General features: G+C 38.3%; 2 protein-coding genes and 1 long non-coding RNA gene across 3 annotated transcripts in view; 1 reads left to right on the top strand and 2 right to left on the bottom strand.

Annotated features, from left to right (window-relative positions):
• Window positions 1–22,642, bottom strand: part of LOC134798162 (uncharacterized) — a 152,438-nt gene extending 129,796 nt beyond the window's left edge. The window contains exon 1 of the long non-coding RNA XR_010145159.1: window positions 22,519–22,642. This is a non-coding gene — a long non-coding RNA (uncharacterized LOC134798162). The remainder of the gene's footprint in view (window positions 1–22,518) is intronic.
• On the top strand, window positions 969–7,161 carry LOC134798140 (uncharacterized). The gene is made up of 5 exons (XM_063770477.1): window positions 969–1,664; window positions 2,711–2,808; window positions 3,370–3,680; window positions 5,689–5,929; window positions 6,611–7,161. The coding sequence occupies exons 1-5, from the start codon at window positions 1,002–1,004 to the stop codon at window positions 7,035–7,037; spliced, it is 1,740 nt and encodes a 579-aa protein (XP_063626547.1). The 5' UTR covers window positions 969–1,001; the 3' UTR covers window positions 7,038–7,161.
• LOC134798142 (uncharacterized) lies at window positions 9,383–17,278 on the bottom strand. The gene is made up of 8 exons (XM_063770479.1): window positions 17,134–17,278; window positions 16,446–16,577; window positions 14,575–14,685; window positions 13,952–14,085; window positions 13,338–13,506; window positions 12,656–13,110; window positions 12,296–12,520; window positions 9,383–12,212 (listed from the first exon to the last, which is right to left on the bottom strand). Exons 1-8 carry the CDS (start codon window positions 17,228–17,230, stop codon window positions 9,648–9,650), a joined length of 3,888 nt encoding a protein of 1,295 aa, XP_063626549.1. The 5' UTR covers window positions 17,231–17,278; the 3' UTR covers window positions 9,383–9,647.
• Window positions 22,643–23,710: the final 1,068 nt, after the last annotated feature.

Below are 23,710 nucleotides of genomic sequence, written 5' to 3' on the forward strand. Positions count from 1 at the left end.
GAACAAGGGCTATTTGGGCTGCCCTCTGCATGGAACCACATGCTTGTTTTATGGAATCCGACAATCTTGCAGGGGCTCTTCCTCTAGCGCGCTTGCCTTCAACTTGCCCCGGTATGATGTCACGTTCGAGGCTGTGGTGTGGCGACCGCAGTATGTGCCCAAAGAATCTAAGAGCCCTCTCCTGGCAGATTGTTGTGAGTCGTTTGGTGATTTTGAGTTCTCTCAGAATGGTTTAATGGCATAGTCCGTTTCTAATTGTAATTTGATATCTTCAAATTTGTTAATCATTTTGACTAACATGGCTTTTAAATTGTCCGTCCATATTAAATAACAATTTCTAAAATTTTCAATAAGCCGCAAGTGACAATTTGAATTGACGTACGTAGGGCGCGCTCAGCGGAAAAAAAATCATATTCGTTTTGGTTCGACGTACATTGCTGCTTTTCTTAGCGCAATACTGCTCTTTGAGTGTTGCCCTACTTTAGTTTGCTTTACATTGCTACTGACAAGATTTGCTTGACGCACTATACCAAAAACAATCTACGTAATTCGGTCGGGTTATTTGTTGCCCACCATAAACCATACCAAAACCATACTAACTTTTTGGTGGGGAACAAACAAAAAGTGAGACTGTGGCAAGGACAAGCAATAATACCGCTTTCTCTGCTACTCCTACTGAAATTTCCATAAGTGCATCTCGTTCGGTCGTTTGGCCCCTCCCCGTGTCATCTCTATATTATTATACCTCTATGACATATTCTAAAATGCGAATAATATTTTTTATGCGCCAATAAAATTCCACAGTACATTCACTTACTGTCGCACTATTATAAAGTTTTTAGCTTTGGAACGGCCTCTTGTTTTTGACGTTGACAATGACATTTTATTATTTGACAGAAGACGCAGGAGATGAGATGATGAGAGATGAGTAATCAATCGGAGGACTTCGCGGTTAAAATTTCCAAGTAAAATAATAAACTAGAATCCTGAATTATTTTGAAATGTTGAACATTTCGGACTTTGCACTCGAAAAAATAAAGGATCTTGTGCCTTCATGTGTACTAAACGAAATAGCATGTTTCGTATTTTACGACGACCACCCGGCACAAAGTAAGATATGGGATATCACAATATGTACGAAGTATGGAGAAGTTAAAGAATACTACAAGTGTGAAGAAGTATCGTCCCTATTTCTTGGCAGTGAGATTCAATTTACAAAAATGAGTATTCTTAGGAATAGCCAAGGACAGCTTTTCTATCTGTTAGCGTCACAGACTGAAGTGATAATTTTATCCAGAAAAGACAAAATTGCAGTTCATAAAAAAGTGACAAACGTAGATTATTACGATATTAATGATTGCGCGTGTAGAGGTGACGCGTGCCTTAAAGTTGTCTTAAAAGATGATGCGGTGCCTTTAATATTTGATGATAACTTTGAGAATTTAGGTGAAAGGGCTGCATCTTTAAGTGCAATGTATGTCGATGACTCTTTGCCGATTCTCACACAACTAAAGAGGAAATTCAGTCAGGCTCGATATAGTATACAGTGCAATGAGAAGACTCGGAGAGAATTTATGGATCTGCGGAAACTTACAGCTTTTGCTGCGGCAAAGAAACTGCACCCAAACTTAGATGATTCCATGATAAATGAAAGCTATAATCAGGTATTTATCATCAAATTTTTTTTTATGGATGTACACCCAGCTGCGAAATTGCATGGCCACTTTATGAATGAATATATTCATTATGTTTCCATGCAAATTTGCAGGTTAATGTACACAGTTTGCTAAGAATTACAAACCTAGCCACATACAATTAAAGTTCAGTATCAAACATAACTCTGGAAATTTACATGCACTTCTACGCACTTCCAGACATAGATATATGCCAAGTTTCATGTAATTTAAGCATGCCATTTTAAAATGAGTGTGGAACTTGATTATATGAGAGTGGCTTTATGGCAGTGGGTTTGTGTGACTTAAGAATTCTATGTAAATAAATGTCTGAATTTATAATCTCAAACTTTACTTGGTCAAATGACATTTGATTGGTTGAAATGCCATTGTAAAGATGAAGCAAACTTCATATGAGAATGTTTCTGCCAGGATTTAACTAAATAGTTTGTTTGGTGAGCCCTATAGGTGCATTCACACCGCATAATTTTTATGAAGCAACACTGTGCAACACAGTGACATTATAATATTTAAAACTTTCGCGTTTTGAACACATATTAACTTACATTTATAGACGGGTCTATCGCGAATTTATTTTATTACCTCTATTTACTGATGTTTCGACACAGGTTTCTTCAGGTTAATTAATTACTGTTTACTGTTGTACCATCACCCACACTCTTAACTGTCCATTGGTGGACCTCATGCCTTTTTAATAAGCTGTGGTGTGGTTGCCACTTATAAGAGAAAGAAGGACCTGCATATGTCTCTTGAAACTATGTCATACAACTTGTAAGGTGCTATGGGGCTGTCCATAAATTACGTCATCGATTTTTGACGATTTCCGACCCCCCCCCTAAAATCATCCAAAAATCATGCTTCGAATGACCCCGTTTCCTCCTACGTCATGCTACCATCATCCGATGTCCAGACCGCCCCACCCCTAATTTGAAATGACGTAATTTATGAATAGCCCATATGTCCCATATGATAATTAATATATAAATAATAATAGCTATAAATGACTCAATTTCCAGGTTTCTGAGCATCTGAAACTGATATCACAGACTCCAAGTGTTGCAGTTTGTGATAAAAAAGTAGTTATCACACTGAATGTTATCAATAAGGGTAAAATGTAAGTATCAACAATATTACATATTCTACTATAAAAAAAATGCCTGATTTTTTTTATAAAAAAAGAAGTTTAATTACAGCAGAGGGAATATATTTCCCACAATGATTTTGAACTTTGTTTTAAAGTAATAGGGTTCAATTTAGCATAAATTCTTAGACCCTTATGCCCGTTAAAGGGTTAATCTCAACTGAATTCAATCTAGGTCACTTACTAATATTCATACTTTAATAACTTGAATATAGAAAGATTTGATAAATATTTGTATTGCCTACTTTGTGGAAGTCTGCCCATGACTTTTTCCACATAGATAACTACATAATAATATAATGTTGGGGATTTATAGTACTGCTTGCCATACATAAGTTTTGTCTCCTATTTCATGATTCTAGGGATAAAAAGTATTAATATTATGTTAATCTACAATCTAGATTAACATAATGTAGGATCTAGATTAACATAATCTAGATTCTAGTTTATACCATGTCAAAAAAGTAGGTGCTCTCAAGCTCAGTATTTCCAAATTAAACATTTTTTTTTATATCACAATATTACATTTTCCAGGTCCCTCCATGATGTTGGCATACTTCTCCACTCCAAACAACCTTCAATAGTGTACACCACCCACCTATACCAACACACAACTGTCAGTCCCCGCTGGAAAGAAGTACACGAGCTACAACCAAATATACAAACAGCCATACTAGCTGTTGTTGATCTAACTGAACTGCAATATAGCACAACTAGATTAGATTTTAATGGAGTAATTTCGTATAAAAGAGAGGGAAAAGATTATTTGATGCCGTTTGATTCTGTTGTGTTGCCATATTCTGAGTTTATGGGGAAAGAGTATGATGTGCTAGCTAATGAAATTAGTAAGTATTTTTATGATAGTTAATAATAAAAATCGTCAATATTCATACTTTTATGTAGTGTCCGACCGAAACATGTTTTTTTGCCGAAACCGAAACCGAATGTTCGGCTTTGGCTCTAGTTTCGGCCGAAACCGAAACCGAAACCGAAACTTTTGTAGACTTGTTAAAATCGTTGAAAAAATGTCATAAAACCGCTTTTACAAACATATTATGGGGCTGTCAACACCCAATGTCCTTGAAATTGATGTTACTTAAGCAGTTTTTTAAGAAAATTACTAGAGTTAGACCAAGATAATTCTGCAACGATTTTGATAACACATGCAGTGCAAGTGTTACTTTAAACGTCAAAACTTCTATGAAATTATGACGTATAAATAACATTTGCACTAGTAGCACGGCGTATGCTATCAAAATCATTGCAGAATTTTCTTGGTCTAACTCTATTCATTCACCAGTCAAGCTAACATATAGATACAGGGTCAACCAAAAAACCAACCAAAAACGCGAGCGCAGCGAGCGCAAATTTTTTTGTTAACAATATCGCAAGGCCGGGTACCGATCTTCACCTGGGCCTAAAAGTCCGAAGTGCCCCAGTGAGGCGAACTTTCATGTGAAGTCAAAGCCGTGCTTCAGGCTTCAGGATAAGTAGTTAAGCACAGACTCCAACCAATGTCCATTGTATTAAAAAGCGAGACCGCAGGCCGATTATGGCGCAGCGAGGCCAAAGGCTAAGCTGAAGTAGAGGACATGTGGAACACAAACCAATGGTAAATTGAGGTAAAAAGTGAGGCTAAGGTCGAGCATTTGTATGAAAAACTGTACTGGGGACACTTATAAGGGTTTTTTCTTCGTTTTAATCAATAGTCAGCTGTTCAGCTTCGCAAAATATTAACTATTGAGAAAATCAACTTTCCGGCACTAGTTGAGCGTAGCCTTTAGCCGCGCTTAAAATTTGCCATTAGAGGTAGATAGAAAAATGACTGAATAAGTGAGTGAATAAGAGCGAAAAAGACATCGTTAGACTCGGGCCGAGCTAATACTCGGCCAACGGCTACGTGCGGCAGTGCTATCTCATTCACTCCGATACAATTAGACAGTGTGCGCGTTATAGGTATTGACAGCTTCTTAAGACTACGTCGACCGTCCAGTGGCGCTCTCATTAGTCGAATTGTGTTTTATAATAAACCAATTAATTTCTGTACCTATACATGAATCAGTATATGTAGGTATGTATTAATATTGTTGTCCTACTTATTCCCCAACTTTTGGTCTTTGTCCGAAGTACTTTTTCGTAAGTTTCGGCCCGGCCGAAAGGTTCGGCCGTTTTTTGGCCGAAACCGAAACTACAGCCGAAACATGATTTTTTGGCCGAAACTGGCCGAAACCGTAACCGAAACCGAACCTTCGGTCGGACACTACTTTTATGATGACCAGCGGGCGTAGCATGGTTCCATTTTTATCGCCTGTCACTATGTCCGTCATTTTCGCACTTGCATACTTGTTAAAACGTGACAGGCATGGTGACAAGCGATGAAAATGCGACCGTGCTACCGTCGCAGTTTAGCCTATTTAGTCTAAGGCTGCGTTTCCAACAGCGATGTGCGAGGATGCGTAGCGAGGGATGTGTTTTTTAAGAACCAATACGTACGTACAACCACGTACAATAACGTACAAATCTTTTATTGAAATTACCCGTTTTCGTTGATTTGAAACCGGTTTTTAGAGTTCCGGACCCAAACGGTAAAAACGGGACCCTATTAATAAGACTCCACTGTCCGTCTCTCCGTCTATATGTCACCAGGCTGTATCTCATGAACCGTGATAGCTAGACAGTTGAAATTTTCACAGATGATGTATTTCTGTTATTACTAAAAAGTACGGAACCCTCGGTGGGTGAGTCCGACTTGCACTGGTCAGTCTTTTATTATTCTTCTTGCGTGTATTTTTTTCTTTATACCCTCAAACTATATTTTTTTCTTTAAAATTCTTCTTTTTCATCCTTTTTCAGACGACACCAGCATCCTGCCAGTTCTCGGCACCACTAAAAAGTTAGATCTGACATTAAGAATAATAGACAACGCGTCAGGACTGACATTGACTGACATTTTCTGTCAACACATGGCTATGGAATGTGTGGCTGGAGTAAGCAATGCGGTCATACATAAGATATCTCCATATCATGTGCTGAATGGTGTGATGGTGGTGTTTGAGGAGAATGCTGTTCGTACACCTATAGCAGTGTATGTCAGGTAAACTGAATCAATAGTGTTTTCTATTGGAGGTCCATAAATGCCATTAAATGCCAATAATATTGTCCACGACAAACCATGAAAAAATATCTTACCCAGTCAAATTTGTAGAGGCAGAAGAATGTGTAATTTTTTTCGCGCTTTCTATGTGCAAGTCTTGGGTCGTCCCATTCGTTTTTCGTCACGTTCTTAAATTCGTCCTATTCTGCTTTCGTCACCCATTCTACATTCGTCACAATCGCCGGTGGCTTTAAATGTAGAATGAGTGACGAAAGCAGAATAGCACTAATTTAAGAACTTGACGAAAAACGAATGGGACGACCCAAGACGATACCGTGCAAGTGAAAATTATTGCAGGTACCTAACTATAAATATCGCTTACATAAGGGTCATTTGGGGCAAAAATAATGCCCTCATGGGTCAACTGCACCTACTCTGACCCACCCTGTCCACACTTTTCCTTTTCCTACTTGGAAAAGAACCTCTAAACCTTATGCCAATGTGACATCTCCATTCGCTACGGTAACTGCTTGCCATCAAGCGGAACGTGTGCTTGTTTGTCATGGTTTATGTGACGTGGTGTATAAAAATGGAGAATAGGGTAGACACTCCATAAAGGCATTTGCCCCATCCCCCAACTGATCTTATACCTACATGAAAAATGTATACTATTTATTTCAGATCACATAGTCAAGTGCTACCACTAATACACTACATCCACGAAGCCATCCCACATCGCATCATAATAACGCCACCAAATCACAAAATCACATCCACCGAACACTCCCTAAGCAAATACAATGAAGAAATTACAGAAAAGAAAGAAAAAACAGACTATGCCAGCTACGCTCCGTCTATGCTACGCCAAACGGCTACGATATTAGAGTATTTAGATAATTGTATAGTCAAAATGAATGAAAGCAAAGATGCTAAATTGCAAAGCAAAATAGGGAAAGAAATTGATTTATTTGCCGGAGGATTGGGATTGTTTACGGAGTTTAGAAGTGAATTGTTGGCCGAATCAAGCAAAGGTGCCAATGCCAAGTGTTTGAAACAATGTGAAGTGAAACCAGTGGATAGTGAGAGCGTGTTTCTGGATATTGAGTGAGTTTTGTTTTATACCTTATGTTGATCTGAGTAAGGTTTAGATTGGCGTAATTGTATTGTAGGTTTTACATGTAGCCTGTGATATTATACTTAAGAATAATGTACTATAAATCTGACTATGAGTCGGTTCCGTTATTTAAAAAAATAATAAATGAAGTTAAAGGTATCAAAATAGTTTTCAAAGTGAAATTGAAAGAAAGGTTTGTGTATAATAAATTTTAATTCTTGTTCATCACTGTTTCGAATTAAATAAATTAAAACCTATGTGAAATTATGTTACATAAAAAATATAAAACTGCTTAAAATTTTAATTAGGATTTGTTGATAAATTAACATACATTAAATCTTACAGTCAGACAATAAAAAAAAGCATTATAGTATTCATTTCTACTTATAAAATTCAAAATTTAACTAGAATACAAAAATATTTTACAGTAAAAACTTAATTTATATTATAACAACATGTCTTGTTTTGAGCATTCAATGTTCACGTATTCTACTATTTCTATATTATTTATTTAAATTAAACAATGTCCTTATAAATCTTATAATACAAAAATACACACAAGAACAACTTGTATAATTGTTTAAGTATACTAAGTACCCGGTTTTACCTTTGTTCTCATTAGCACCATAACATCAGCTTTTTAAGTAACAATATAAAATGTATTAAACTGTACAAAATTAATTCACTACTTAAATACAAATTAAAATATCAATAATGTTTAAACAACCCACAACCGAAAAAATATCTATAGTGTATTATTTTAGGTAAAACGTTAATATATTATACAAACAGAATGTGTAGTTCAGTTTATTAAACCACAGGACTTGTTTGTTAAGCCAATCATAGTATTATTGATCGAAAGAAAGCGACGCACGAGCGAAGCGTTTTGTTTTTCACCTCGGGCAAAAATTCTTTCGTATACCTGCCTGGCTGTTCTCTTCTATAGGTCGCATTTCTTTAATAATCTCGTGAAATTTTGTGAGCAAGTTCAATAATTATGTGGTATTTTTTTGTCCATTCAGTTTTTACAATTAGCCACAGAACGAGTCACTTGGTTTTGTTTCTATAAAATACCTAAAATAACAGACTATAGCAATTATTGGCAACAACTAAGGTAGGTAATGAAAACTTTAATCATGTTTGGATGTTTCCAATATTTTCGAGGTATTTTCAGTGTTATTTTCTATCAAGGGAACTATAATCATATCATGAGATATCAGGAGGTAAGTAAATTGAATTTAGTCCGATTTTGTTATTCTTAAGGTGGAGTCGGTTCAGCCAACAAAGCTTTTGAAAAATCGCAGCGCTTTTATTAAACCGTATGTGGTTGGCGTTCGGAGAAGGACCTGAACTCACTGCACCTTCAATACCTAACAGGTTCAAAGAACAATATTAGTTGTTGCCAACAATACAACCAAAACCCATTGTGCTCTAACCTACAGAGGGGACTATCCATTCCTTTCAGGATTGGCTCCCGCTCCGGAGCACCAATGTTTGCCAGGTACTAGGAAGCATTAGCTGCCTGACTCTTTCAATTGCTTAGCTAAACTTAAGTAAAATAATCACTTGAAAACTTTATAGTGCTATAGAATTTCTAACGTTTGAAAGTCCGAATTACATTTGTATTTCGGATTAAATGTTTCAGACCTAAAGCTTAATTAAAAACCATCACGTAACCTTTAATATCAGATGTAGCAATAGAACGTTTCCGAACGTACCTTTAAATTTTTACGTCTTCTGTATTTTTTTAAAAAATGTAATCAAATCAGCCAAACCGCTTTGGAGATATAGATGGGAAGATCCATTCGTACGCACAAACATACAACCAGCCTCTGAGTATAAAAGCATATATCATCTCAATTCGGTTGGGGTGCAAAAATTGCAATCGCCCTTTTTTGTGTTCTATCTATTTTAAAATTATTTCCAATATGCTATAGCGTTTAAAGATTCATCATCACAGGATTCATCTTTCATTAATACCAAAGGGATTTGGGATTTTGCCCCCATCCATGCTACGCAAGCCCAATGCAGACTTTACACAGGTATCCTCACAGGCGCACGCACACACTTATTTAATTTATTTTAAAGTTTCACTTCGAATACCACACACATGTACAGATATTTTCACGGAAACATACGAACGTGTTTTGCTAAATATTTCAGTCAGTCTCGGTACAAAAAGTACTGAGATTGACTGATGTAGCATGACAAATACGAACGTTGCCGAGAAAATACGACGGTAAATAATTATGTAATCGGTACCTGGTTGTGGTTACACTGGTTACTTTCACAAAAGTAAGAATAGGAATGAGATGAAAACCCTGTAATGTTCACAACATCAAAATAACTAGCTTATTCTATTATTGCATTGCACAACCGGCCATTTATTTATCTAGGTACATTATATTTACCTAAATACTATTGTTTATTTGCAACGTAAATAAATAATAACTATTAACAACTCTTATTAGAGGTATCGTGTATCAGTACTTGTGTATTTTACAAACATAATAGTAAATTTTAATTAAGAATACATTTAATTATTACTTAATAATGGATATTGCACATCATATTGCACAAATATTTTTTTATTGCTTATTGTTATCACTGTAAATTGTTTCTGAAACGTCTTCCACTACTTCTTGCACTTTTGTCATACGTTAGCATTTTATTGTCACTTTCTACAACGTTTACTTCTTGCTTTCTATAGCTATCGAAATACACTGAATGTGTCTCTACGCTCTCCGCACCTGATTCACTCCTAGCCTCGTTTTCAGTGTCATCACTTTCACTACAACTGACTATTTTAGCTATCACTAATTTCCTTTGAATTTGTCTCGAGCCAGCGGAGTCACTGCTGAGATATCCTGAGTCTTCAACATGTTGTCCTTTTTTGCGTTTAATCCTAAAAGTTTTACCAGAAGTTTCTTTAGGTTCTTTCACAAATGTGTTGGTGTTTATTGGATTGCTGCTGTATCTTCTGTCTGTCCGTCTTCTATTAGATATCCTACATAAATCTTCAGCCTGTCTTGCTGCTCCTTCACACGCGTCGACAGTGTCAATGTTTTCGTAGTCCGAGAATGGCATTTGGGCAGAAGCTCTCGTTGGACCGCAAGGATGTCCTATACTAGATTTACGAACGTTACTATTTCTAAAGCTAAGGTCAATTGTCGTATTCTTCGTAAATGTTCTCGGACTGAGGCTTCTGCCATTCAAGTTTTTTGAAAGATTTTCTTGTGGTAATCTTGCACTTTCTACTCTCCGGGGCGGAAAGCTCGGTTGTTCATATATTGGATGGTCATTTGTTGGAGGAAGTGGAGGCAGAATGTCTGGTCTTGCTAGACTTTTCATTTGCTTTATAGTTGGCGGCGTACATTGCCGTTGTCTCTTCGAGTGCCTGACTTCTAGAGTAAGGATACGGCCTTCTTCTGTAGCCCAGTCCGCTGCGACCTCTTCCCAGGTTTCCGACGTATCGTCTAGACTTTTAGAATCATTGAATGTGGTTGGAGATAGTTTAGGGCGTTCATAAATATTTTTACGGTATTCATAATCGTTTCTTAAACTGTTGAATTTTGATGCACTAACCATTGCTTCTGATTTCTTGAACGTCCCGCTGCTGCGTAGTTGAATACGTTGATTGACAGGACTACCGTCGATATCAATGTTTTTAATGAGGTCCTTTCTACTGAACTGACTATTTTCGTCTGTCTGTTTATATTTGGGATGTTTGCGATCCAACGTGTCGGGTTCAAATCCATCTGATTCATGAATCTTTATGTAATTTTCAGGAGGATCTTTAACTTCAATAGTAAGACAGCCAGGTTTTTCCTCAGAGTTATTGCCTGCGCGACGTAATTTTCTACTTCCCATTGAACAATCAGATCCACTTGGTGAAGTAGGAGTACTACCGAAATTGTAATTATTGTTAACATATACCTCGCTCACTAAACTATAGCTGTTGTTTGGGCTGTTGTTGTTAGCTTCTATATTACTGACGTTGTTTATTACTTTCTTGGACTCTATTATTTCATAATGATTTTGTTCAATGCATACATCTCTTTGTGGGGATGGAGTGTTGCTATTGCTCCTTGAATGCGTCTTATAAACTGCATTAGTCATTGTAAGTTCTTCTTCTAATGGTAAAGCATTGCTCAAGCTTGGACTAGCTTGAGACGATGGCACGTCAGGGTATTCAGGTGGAGTTGCCAGCCCCTTTTTGGTAGATGTTCTCTCTAAACTATCAGTTTCATAGTCATTAATGGGTGGGCTTTCAGAGTTCTGTCTAGCAGCGTTCGTAATTTTCTGACCGACTTCTTCGTCAGAACTGTTGTGGTTGTAGGATTTGCTACAGTTTTCAAGAGCTATCGCTTCATTCACCATATCAGGGAGAGAATTTTTATTGGTTATAAACTTATTTCTGTGTTGGTTAGTGATAGGGTTACTTCTTAGACTCCCGGTGCGATAATCACACAATCCAATTGGTCTGATATCATCTATTCTGGAAATAGTCTCTCCATAGTAGTTCCTGTTGTTATTATGGGTAATTTTATCAAATTCAGGTAAAGGTAGATTATAGCTATATGTTCTCAATGGTGGTTCAGATCTCACAGACATAGTTGATGTTTTTCTAGTCTTTGTAATGTTTTCAGTTAAATTCATAGGATTAGACGCCGTAAAACTATTTTGTTTTCTTAATTTACAATTTGATTCCGCACTTGGAAGAGATAAAAGAGAGTTGACTAGACCATTCTGGCTTGCTGGTTGAAAATCATTATAGAACGATTGTTTCCCAGTAGGAATGTTTTCTAGCCACTTGCGAATGCTGTTTTGCTTTTCTCCTTTACTACTTAGGCAGCTTGAGCACGCAGGTATGTCATATTTTATAAAATTGTGTACTTCGCTGCCATTTTCCGTTTTACAACCTGGACATCCTACGCAATTTATAGATCTCTTTCTACTATTTTCCCTCTTAAGGCTGACAACGCTTCCGCTTCTCTGACTGCCTAAGCCTTGGTATATGTCTAAACTGTTTCCATGAGAGGGATAGGTCTCTTCTTCTGGTATCTCATTTAGAACTGGCTGGAATCTTTTTGCTGCCATTTTATGTTTAGCGACTGCGATGACTTCTCTAATTTTAGTCAGAAATTCTAAAGCAGCGGGTGGTGGCTCCTGTAAAAGAAAACATGATTTACTTTTCTAACTCTAAATCTTTATGGCCCGTCAATCTGAAACATATTAAAAATCATACTGACCGCCATGAGGTGTGGTTCAAAATAAGCCGGATTGAAGTATAGCTTTCTTCTCGTAGTACCGACTGGCCGTGCTATTTCCCGGTCGTCAGTTGTTTCCACGATGGATACATGTTCGTCTGGAAGGCGTTCGATTCCCGACTCATCTCGGTGAGTTACGTCAGAGCAACTATTTCTAATCTTCACTTCTGAATAGTGGGAATGTATAAGAGCTGATGTAGTCTGATCCTGAAAAAAACATCCCATTAAATTTGACCATACGTTTATTTAGTTAAATTATTTTTACGTCTTTTTGTTCATAATAGTTCATTTTGGGCCAGGTTTACGGGAATAAAACTTTCTTATCCTTTTTTTCCTACTTACGTTGAAAGCATGATCCTCGCTTCTAACGCTATTCTCAGCAAAGTCTTCCGAATCAGACATGGTACTGCCAGAATCACTTGGAAAGCTGTGCTTAATCTGATGAAACGAGCGACTCATTCCTATCAATGGATTATTTTTGACTACACCATCATCGGTATCCAAAGAACTCGGTATTGACTGGACTCTTTCATTGTTGATTCGAACTATGTCGCGTTCAGTTACGATAGAACCATTTTTATTCTTCAAACTTTTCAATCGTCTCGAGCTCGCTTCGGTTGCTTCAGAGCCTTTCTTTCTTTTTCGTATGTGTAGGTAGAGGAAGACTGATGCAACATAGATTAGACCGAGAAGGAGAGAGCTGATGCCGATCGCAACATATTCTGTGACAGTTAGTCCTGATGTGGCGGTTGCTCCTGATGTCTGCGCGTTTGGAGCAAATTGGACTTCTGTTACATCTGAAACAGTTATAAAAGATGTATCGATATTGTTTTCTCGATTCTCAGCCATGTTTTCTCTAGATTTTATAATAGTGTCTACTATGACAGCGACGCACTTCGTGAAGCAAGTCTAGCGGGGGCACACTACAATCATTCGTGCTACTGCTAACGTACGAACTTCACGCCATCCTTGAACTTGCTCTGACCTAAGAACAATTTTATATATTTAAATAGTTTGTTCTTACTTGAGAGTGGTTTAGGAGCGGTCCCTTGCACTCTGAAAGCGACACACGGTGTGAAAACTCCCCTTAAGTCGAGAGGGGAGGCGGGCGCAGCGGCAACATCGCGACATAGCAGGCGCACCACCATCATTCGGCCCGACATACTCGCTCGCACGTCGTCCTCACCGCTCCACTGGGAATATTATAATAATTGGTCAGTTTATTCTTATTCATAAGGAATTCCTAGCGTGAAGGGATTAAATAAATGCAAATTCTCATTGCTATTTTTGGGGCAGTTAGTTTCCATCGGCTCGGGGCTTTATAAAGATTATCTATATGGTTAAAAACCGACGTTATCACGTCAATTACATTATATGTCAATTTGCCGTCGTTTTCCAATCTGAGGAGGCTATTATGTATCACTGATTCTCTATTTATATGTTAAATGCAAGTGAAGTATTTAAAATCATCATTTACAGAGAGAGGTTATCCTACTGTTCGCCACTAACTTTAAGCATGCCTTCTCCTGCTTTACGGCTTCGTCATCTTGTAGAACTTCAACAGTGTAACATTACTAATACTATGACATTTAGCTGCCTATTTTGCTTGCAAAAGTATATCACATGTAGATTGATTACCTGTAGAAAAGTCCGTCCCTCATCGCGAAAAAGACTGAAAGGAACGTCTGCGTCTAGCGTGTTGCGAAGATCTACGAAGCCTTTTGGAGTTAGGAACTGAGCACCAGACACTGCGCATATAGGAGTCTTGACACCTGTCAATAATAATTTAAATATAATCATTTCGAATGTGCTTTATTTATATATTCTAAGTTACATATTTGTTAGACTGCAAAATATTGGAATAAGTTTATTTTTTTTCACAACGTATTTGAAAACTTAGTGGAGAATCGTAAATACATCTTACATAGGAATTAAAAAGTATGCTGTGAAATCTAGTTCAGTTATCAAGCGCTCCTAGATGTACTTGTGATTTAACTTGTCCTAATTAAAGTCTAGATACCTATGGTAGAGTCAGTGCGGAAAGAGAAGAGACGTAGAATGTATTGGATCCCATAGATTTCACAACTCTTCTCTTTGCGCACAGACCCTACCTACATACTACCTATTTAATCAACTTATGCTTAGTTTAGAAACATATATGCATTGAAGAACGTTCAGGTAAGATTTATGCTTGGTATGGCAGGCTTAGCGCAAAGTTCAACGCTTAAGCGCTGTCACACAAATAAGGACTAAATCCTCACCTTGAAAGGTAATATCCCTCGACGGATGAATGATTTGACCTTTCAGCGGCAGATACACGAAAGGTATCCGCTGCACGCCCACGCCCGTCCCGAAACTCGCCAGCGAACATTCTGCAAATGAAATTAATCCCTTCATAACAAAGGCTTAAGCTCGTATTCAACACATGTAATTGTCAAAGCCGATTAAGCTACCAATTTTTGTGCGCTTTACTAAATATACACACTAAAAATGACACAAAATCTTAAGAGTACACAGTCGCTTATGGCGTTGTTTCTCGATGTCTTCGCTTATTAAGCTTCTCATTTGTAATGGAATTAAGACTAATACCTGACCGTGCAAAAGTTAAGCTTATTTCGGAAATTGTGTATTATTAACGGTATAAATTAAAACATATATTTTACGGGATCCGGTAAGGTAGTTGATGCGATTACGACTCTAATTTATGCAGATTAAAAATATTGTTTATCGCGAGCTTTATATGTGTCCCGCCGAAACACTGGACAAATACTTCGGGGTGTGCTATTAAAATGTCCTATATAAAAGCTTTATCTCATTATGATATAATTTATCGTGGCGTCTTATCGTGTGCATTAAAATATGTTCGAAGTGGGCCCTATTTCATATAGTGCCAATATTACTTTGCCACATTCTGAAAATCTATCTACATCGGCAAAATTTGTCAAAAGACCGCCGCCGCCGGTCATTGGTCGAGCGTGTGTGTCATTCGCATCAATGTTACTGTTCGTTCCTGTTAACTAACGTTGTAAGCGTGTAACTTTATAAAATAAGGCTAAGATTTTCATTAGTGCTTTGCGTACCGTAGACGGGTTTATACTGGACAGTTTGAAGGGTAACATGTCCATGATGAGGGTTCGGTTAGTGTGGGCGAACGGAACGTGTAGTAATGTCTTCACATACAACCTATGCAGTAGAGCATTTGATAATAGATAACACAGCGGGAGGCAACGCACAAGTGGAGCAGGGCCTTCATCTGTTTAACTAATTCCGTCTCGGTAGTTTGTCTAAAAGTTTGCTGAATATAGAGATAATGGTCCCAATTTCGTGACAACAAGTTGGTGAAATACCACTGCTTTGGCTCTTAAACAAAAACAGCATCATTGGCCCCATTCGATTTATCCGTTTAACGTTCATTTCGACACCTGATCGCAACTACGATGACAATGCAACAATCATAAACACTCCATTTAAACCGTAATTTTTACCTAAACTTATTTACTTAACGACATCGATGGGCGTCGAAGTGAGTTGTTACTCTAAAATTCTATGTTTGCCGGATTTTTAAGTATCCCAATGTTTGGCTAACACCTAAATGACTCGAGTATTTTGAGACGGTGAGTAAATACGTGTCTTTGTAAAGCAAACGGAGACTTTCAACTGTGTCTACTTAAGAAAAAGCAGGTGTCTTGGCGTTGGAGACGTGCTTGTGAGACAAGCATCTAGATGAGATGACATCACGAATAACGCGATTTCGATTATGACGCACTTTCTTGTGTTTTGTTCGTAACTTTAGAAATTAGTGAGCGTTTCGTCATTTGACGTTAGCACGCTAAAAAAGAGATGATTTATTTCTAAACAGTTACGAAATTTTATTTATTACGCCCACTGAGGATCATACGCTTAGGTTTTAAAATTGTAGTTCTTGGCCCTAGGAAGTACACAATAATGGTGAAAATAATAACAAACAAGGTAGGGTGGTATATGTCAGCCCATCCCAAAAAGCCAGCGAAGATAGAAGCGGTGACGAGCGCGCATACAGAAGTTTCAAAATAACCTGAAAGCAGTTCTCGATACTCGGAAGCGAGAAAAGAGGACAATAAAAAATACGCCTGTATATATTGAGTGAGAGTACCTGGCAGGTCGTCGACGCACAGTTCCCGGTCCTCCCTGAACAGCGGCGCTCGGTGTGGGCACGCGCAAGTGCACGCGGCGTCGGCGGCGCGCGCGCCGTGCTCCGCGCATTGCGTGGGGCCGCATTCAACACCTGGAATATGATGAAATTAAATGTTGACGAGCGGAGACTGGGTGTGAGAGGAATATATATTTTCTCCAATATGCTCTGAAATGTTCACCTTATTGTACCAAAAATAGTACCGGAAGTTCTTCTTTATTGTCAAACTCTAAAAAAATCTAACTATCACTGTCCTGTTTTAGCGGACGGGAAGTAAAAAACAATACAGTAATAACTTATTACTGTATTGTTTTTTTTAAACATGAATCTACAAAAAAAATGCAAACAGCCAATTAAATATTATAGACGCCGGCCGCGTCTATTCACGACCCGGTCAGCTATCATTTCAAGCTATAGTTTTTGATGTGAAGTTGTGAAGGTTCGATTTGAGTGATGCGTTATGCTTAAATAATGATTATTTTACCTTATTTCCTCGCATGTTTGGAGAAAAGCACTATAGGTATATGCCTCTGCAGAAATAGCAATTCGTGGATTCGTCTTCACTTCGAAAATCGAAACTTATTCACGAATTGCCCTTTCCCGGCCTCTGCAATAATGTGTATTAATACCAAATATAGACAAGCATTACCAGTGAGCGTGAACACATCGCCCGTGTCCCGGCGCGCTAGCTCGCTCACGCTGGCGCCGGCCGCACTCGCTAGCGCCAGCAGCACCAGCGGCAGCATGCTAGCCCCCGCCCGCGCCCGGCCATTCGACCAATTGCATCGCTCACTCTGCTTCTGTGAACAAAAAAATAACTTTTGATTATTTTTGTACCTTTAAGACTAAGGCCCAGTTGCACCAACCACATTTAACAGACTGATTAACGTCAAACACCAGGGAAGTATGAAATTTCCATACAAATAAATTTAGCGAACGCTTTAATGGTGACAGACGGTTTGGTGGAACCGACCCTAAGACTATCATTTGGGAATTATTTCCTTTATTCAATTAGGGTCTTAGGTTAGGATTTTACAATGTGAGTACTTATAAAAATACAATACAAAAACACTTAAAAATATATATAAACACATTATAAAAAACCTAACCTAGGGTGCCGCCGGCAGCGGGGCAGGGTCCAAGCTGCCGGTGGTTAGGGCCGCAGAGTGAGGAACCGACGTACTAATACGCGCCGTGTCCAAAATTACCGCCTTCTGCATCTGACCCTTGATCCAAACACCCAGCGAGAGTCTCTCTAGGTGTTGGTCGAGACTGTTCGCTATGAGACCGTTCGCTGACACGACTATAGGAACAATGATTTATTATTAAAACTAACACATTTCTTTGGGTCCAAGTTCTTTGGCGAATCGACAGTTACGAGAGTTTGCTCAGAAACTTATAGGTAATGATTGTAATGAAATTGTCGCATTGGAATCATGTAACTCTATGTTTTAATGTAACTGTGAATATCAGTAAATCCATTCGCAACCTGTTTATTAATTAGTTAACACATCATAAAAGTGATATTCTATTTTGTAAAAGTTTGAAAATGCAATTTTATTTCACACATCATAAACACCCCGCTCTCTTCAACTTGAAACTCGTTTAAAAAGACACGTTGAATAAGAATTTATATTAAGTTATTTTATTAGGTAAACCAAAACAGTATTAAGCTTTATCTTAGCATTATCTAACCCAAACTTGTTATTAAATTCAATTGTTTTTCTACCACAACTACGTATCCTACACACCTAACGATCACTTTCCGTTGGGATCAAAGTTAATATTTTGCATGACATCTGAATAGGCTAAATAAGTGAAAACAAGCGCTGAAGCGAGGCAAAAGGTAAAAAGAAGTGAGTGAAAGCTCGCAACGTCGCAAAAATTCATTCATTGTTGATGGGCGATTTCACTCGGTTCACATGATTTCCTCTACCTTGGATATGGGAGCTGTGGTGGGTAATTATTTTCTTTATCACTTAGCCGTATGTTCCTATTGCTACTTAGCGTAGGCGAGTCGGAAACTCGTCAAATATGGCCTTGAGGTAGATAAAAATTCTGCTTATCAGTGGGCGCAGATATGATGGTCGGACTTATCTACCTCATCTTAGCGTTTATTCCAGTTACTGCTACGGAGACAGATCCGCACCGGATCGGGAAATTCGCACGGTTTTTCAGTATCCTCTTTTCAATCACCAAATAGGGCTTTCGTCTTTTAATCCCGGGTCCAGAGAAAAGGAATATAGCCAAACATTTATGACCCGCGTAACTTGCCCACATACTATACTGGCTATAGGACACATATAGTCAGAAAAACAAGTTTTGTCGTTATATATAATACTAGCACAACTAAAAGAAAGTATGATTCTTTCTGCCTATGCTCCTTTGACAAAGGTCTATTGTCTTGCCTAACTTTACTATATTAGTATAGTATGTGATGGGATGGGATGTTAGTAGGTATGACAATTCTTCAACCAAGTATTTCGCGCATAGTCTGTAGTGGTTTGCCTACGTTCGACTCGGGTGCGGTCCGTGTGATTGGAAAATTAATAAAATTAGGTACCATGTTATATGGTTAGCTCCCTTTATTGGTAGTTAAACATACCCAGTACCTACTCCCAGTAGGGTAGGGTACAGGTTAGTAAAATTTGATTACCCGTACTTGAGTAGCTGTCACATGAAACCTAATTTATTCCAAAAAGAAGTAAATATGTTGGTGTTTTATTATTCATTAACCTCGGGCCTTTTACCCTTTAACCTCGGGGCTTTTTCCCAAACAGTATTAGACTATTATATATGATAATTCATAATTTACTTATATGAATCATTAGAGAAACCAACCCCTGCCACTGCGCGGAGTTGTGCTTCGGAACTTTCGGAGTTATAAAATAAACCTACTGCTGAGCACTTGCAGGTCGTATGAATGTATCATATGTATGTATGTAAACACTTTATTGTCGTCTACCTTAGAAGCGAAAAACTCCCATATTGGTCCTCGATATCATAAAATTTTTGAAATCTCAGTGTGTCCAACTTAAGTACCATCGCTCACACTGTTAACTGTACATCGGTGGACCTTATGCCTTTTGTAATTAAGTCCACCGATGTACAGTTAGGAGTGTTGCTGTTTGTACTACATAGATAAATTTCGTAGTATGTCAAATCCGGTCAAAAATAACATATCGATCTTTCTATAGTTTACCCAGTCCAAACAGGAATTAGAGTGGTGGCAATGTCAATGGACTAGCCCTGTCACTGTCGAGGCACACGACAAATTGTTGACTTTTTGTAAATCCGTATTTGTGACCACAGATTGGTAGATATTTGTCTAACTGTCTCGCGCAAACATGCTCTAACTCAACGGCTTTATATATTATTGAAGTGTTAATTTTCCGCGGTGTTAACTAATGACTTGGGCTAACTCGACGCGACGCACACGGCGGTGGGCATCTTTTCTGTGATTAGTCGTGTGATATTACTGAGCTGAGTCGAACGCCAGCTTACCTATGACCTCAAGTTCCTTATCGGCTATAAGCAATCGAAGATCACAATTATGCTGGTCCGAGCAATCGCTTACTTAATCGGATCGGGGTACTTCCCATAGTTAGTTCGCCTTTCTTACTCTCATTTGATACTGCGTAAGCGTGAGCGAGAGCATCAATAGCAATATCATGCGAAATGTCTCGTAACTCCGTAACGCAAGTGGAAGATGCCCTGGACCCCCATGACATCTCGCACGTCTTTGCGCTAACTTGATATGAAAGCACACGATCCATCTTACAATATTAACACTCCTAACACGGGTATGTCTGCTTAGATGAAGATAAAGTTCTAGTTCGAAGTTGTCGAGAATGCTAAGCTTGCCTAAGCTAAGCCTGAGAAGCGAAAGATGCAAGTGTTGGTGACGTTTAGCGTATGCAGATTTAATCATTTTAGTGACTATAGTTTATAACAGTGACTATATAGTGACTGAGGCGACTAGTACAGTCAAGTGTAAAAATATGGGTGTGTATAACTTCTCAAAAATATGTCCCATAGTTCTTAACTCGCTGACATAAGAGGTATGTGACATATTTTTGAGTACCTATGATGTGTGCACCCATATTTTTACACTTGACTGTACATACAAGTTTTTGAAGTGAAAACTTCTTTAGCGGCGCTGTGCACTTTTTGTGATGGGGAAAAAATGTTAAACTCGCGACAGGTCACGTGACCGTAAGATTCGTAAGACGTAACACGGACACGTGACCTGATCGAAAAACTGTTACAATGTCATTGAGTTTTCACTTCTGCCGGCACTCTCGGAGTGCAACCCGTTGTTTTTTTTTTTAAATTCATTACTTCTTGTAGATGTAGACCAACTTGTTTTTAGTTTTTTGTTCGGCTGCCTAAACTTCTTCAACAGTTCTTTTTTCAATTTAACTAAAGAATGGAATCCATAAATAAATAACAGCAAACTAACTAAATTATTATCGGCAATATATGATGATGGATGATGATGGTATCCTGTTATCCCTCATCAGGGACATAGGGCTCTCAGAAGGGTTCTCCACTGTTGTCGATCCTGCGCTGTCTCTTCGAGTTTCTTCCAGTCGAGGCCAGCGGATGCCACCTCTTTGTTGACTGTGCGCCTCCAGGTGGTACGTGGACGACCGGGTCTTCTTTTTCCAGAGGTTTGCCAAGTCAGACCTTGTTTGGACAGGCGATTGTCTGGTCTTCGCAACACGTGACATCGGCAATATATAAGAAACTTTATTTTATATTGATCATTAAATTATGTAAGTCTTGTATTTAAATTATTTAGTAGTGATATTATTTGTCTCAGAAAACATTGTGTCCAGATCGAATCAGAAGCCGTTCATATATTTTCTATCACTACTTAGGTACTTTATGCAATAAAAGTCAATACAAAGTTAAACCTCAATATATTTCCCTTAGCTCTATATCGATAGCCTTATCCTTATCACGGCGGCGCGATCGCATTTCAATATTCAATGTAGCAAATATGGACAGTCATATACGGCACGGCAAATACCTGTCTTTGCAGGGTGCTGTTACTAGCCCGCCCCGGAAACGGGCCTGCTCTGATCTATCCGTCGATATCCAACGTAAAGATAATAATTGATGCATAACGACCAATGCAACCAGATCTGTGCTGTTTGATGCGGCGTGCAGATACTGAGACAATTCAGTTGCTTGGGACTCGTATGAGTACGGAAAACATATGTTTATGATTTCAATCGATTCAATTCAGTGCACGGGAGGATTCAATATTTCCAAGGAATCTAATCGCACCTAGGTATGGGTCGGTACCTACCCGTACGGAAACTGCGCCTAAACCTATTTTATAGTTTTCGTATATTTTCCATTAAAGTCAAAGCTGCTTTGAGTGATAACGAAGGCTTAGTGATCTAATTGGCCGTAATTTAGGGAAGAGGATCCAAGCCTCAACACCCTGTAAATAAAATGAACTTTCTGACCACAAAAAGAAAAGTCATCCATTTGAATGACAAATTTTTGAGGATGGATCATTTTCGCTAAATTACTTCGATTGATTTTTTTAGCAATATTCCATTGCCAAGAAAATTGGTTTTCTCGAATTGCCACGCCTTTACTGAAAGTAAAAAAAGCGGATTTCGACGACTTACGTCTGTCAACCAGATATTGTTTTTATTTTTATGCATTTATTTCCAATGCTTTTGCTAGGCATACATACAATCAGCTATCTTTACAAACTTAAAATGACACGTTGTTTATGTGATTCTAGTTTCAACCCCACAGTGTTAAGGTTGACCCAAATCCTCCCATATATTTGTCACGTGTTTAAGGAGATTACAGTATTTGTGGGAAAGGCCTAGGGCGCAAGCGACACCGGTCCAACTGGTTAATGCCTAGTATTTGTTTCTAGTTCGTCTTATGAAGATTAATGAGTGGTTAGGGCTTGCTAGTTCTTGCAATTAGGCGGATTCCTACTTGGAACTAGGATATGAGCGCTTTCCGGTACCATTCAGAAAATAGTATCGAGTCAACCCACATGTACCATCATGTTCCTCGCGTTGTCCCGGCATTTTGCCACGGCTCATGGGAGCCTGGGGTCCACTTGGCAACTAATCCCCAGAATTGGCGTAGGCACTAGTTATTACGAAAGCTACTGCCATCTGACCGCATGTGTACATTAGTAATTATTACAATTTTATTGTCGATCGATTTTATATCTAGTATCTAGAATAGGATCTCAACCTCAACTACCTCAACTCCCAAACTCCTGATGCGCTTAGGGCGTTATCTTGTATCTTACTTATGCCTCATTATGTCTTCAGTTTTTTTAATGATAAATGATCTCAAATTGACCAATGTTACGAATCGTTAACGTCCCAACAATATGCGCCCTTTTATTAAAAATAAATTATGTACTTCTGCAGAACAATGCAGTGCATTTCTGAATAAATTTGTATAAACTCCGAAATAACACATTTGTTTTTATGTAAGGTCATCCGAATACAAAACTGGCCAAGATCATCAGGGCCTTGCTCAGTACATCGATACCATTTAAAGACCTACCTAGCTAGCACCTACTTCGAAAAAATAATCTCCATTTCACGTGGTGGCCTAGCCTGTTCCTATAAAAAGATTATTAATTTATTACAATCTGAATACAATTAGAAAATCAGTCAACTAGAAATCATTTCAATATTGAGAAAAGACAAGTGCTCTTAAGTGCACTTGTTGACTGAGTTGTTCATCTCAAATATACTGCCAAAGACGGAAATGACGCCATATCGCTATGATGGATATACGCCATTCTGTTCAAGTAACGGCGCACGCGCGGATGACAATCCATCGAAATATAAAGATTCTTGACCATCCCGTTCATACGTAATGGCGCGTGACAGAGCGCAAACGTACAGAAGGCCGATTATGTTTAATAATTAGATACGGTTTTCATCTCATTTTGATACGACCCTGAGTCTTATCATCATCAGGCATCTCGCGCCTATATCCTATCACGGGCGATAAGTGCGAGCGGAATGCCTTATAAAATGACACCCAGATTGCATTTCGTCAGCACCAATCAACTTGAGTCGTTTTCGCTGATGAGCAATGACTTTGAAGTCAAGGTCGTATCAAAACAAAATGAAAACTATATCAAAATGTTAAATCAGAATAAACTTCCAGTACTTATTTGAATCCGCTGTTTGATAAATACCAAGATTCCGATGCTTACT

The sequence above is a fragment of the Cydia splendana genome, chromosome 16 (assembly GCF_910591565.1).
Source record: "Cydia splendana chromosome 16, ilCydSple1.2, whole genome shotgun sequence".
NCBI classification, from domain to species: Eukaryota; Metazoa; Arthropoda; class Insecta; order Lepidoptera; family Tortricidae; genus Cydia; species Cydia splendana.

Coding starts and splice junctions, on each gene's coding strand:
- LOC134798140 (XM_063770477.1), top strand. CDS start 1,002: ATGTTGAACATTTCGGACTTTGCACTCGAAAAAATAAAGGATCTTGTG. Junction 2,809..3,369: donor GTTATCAATAAGGGTAAAAT/GTAAGTATCAAC, acceptor TACATTTTCCAG/GTCCCTCCATGATGTTGGCA. Junction 3,681..5,688: donor TGTGCTAGCTAATGAAATTA/GTAAGTATTTTT, acceptor ATCCTTTTTCAG/ACGACACCAGCATCCTGCCA.
- LOC134798142 (XM_063770479.1), bottom strand. CDS start 17,230: ATGCTGCCGCTGGTGCTGCTGGCGCTAGCGAGTGCGGCCGGCGCCAGC. Junction 16,578..17,133: donor CGATGTGTTCACGCTCACTG/GTAATGCTTGTC, acceptor ATCATATTCCAG/GTGTTGAATGCGGCCCCACG. Junction 13,507..13,951: donor AGGGACGGACTTTTCTACAG/GTAATCAATCTA, acceptor TAATATTCCCAG/TGGAGCGGTGAGGACGACGT.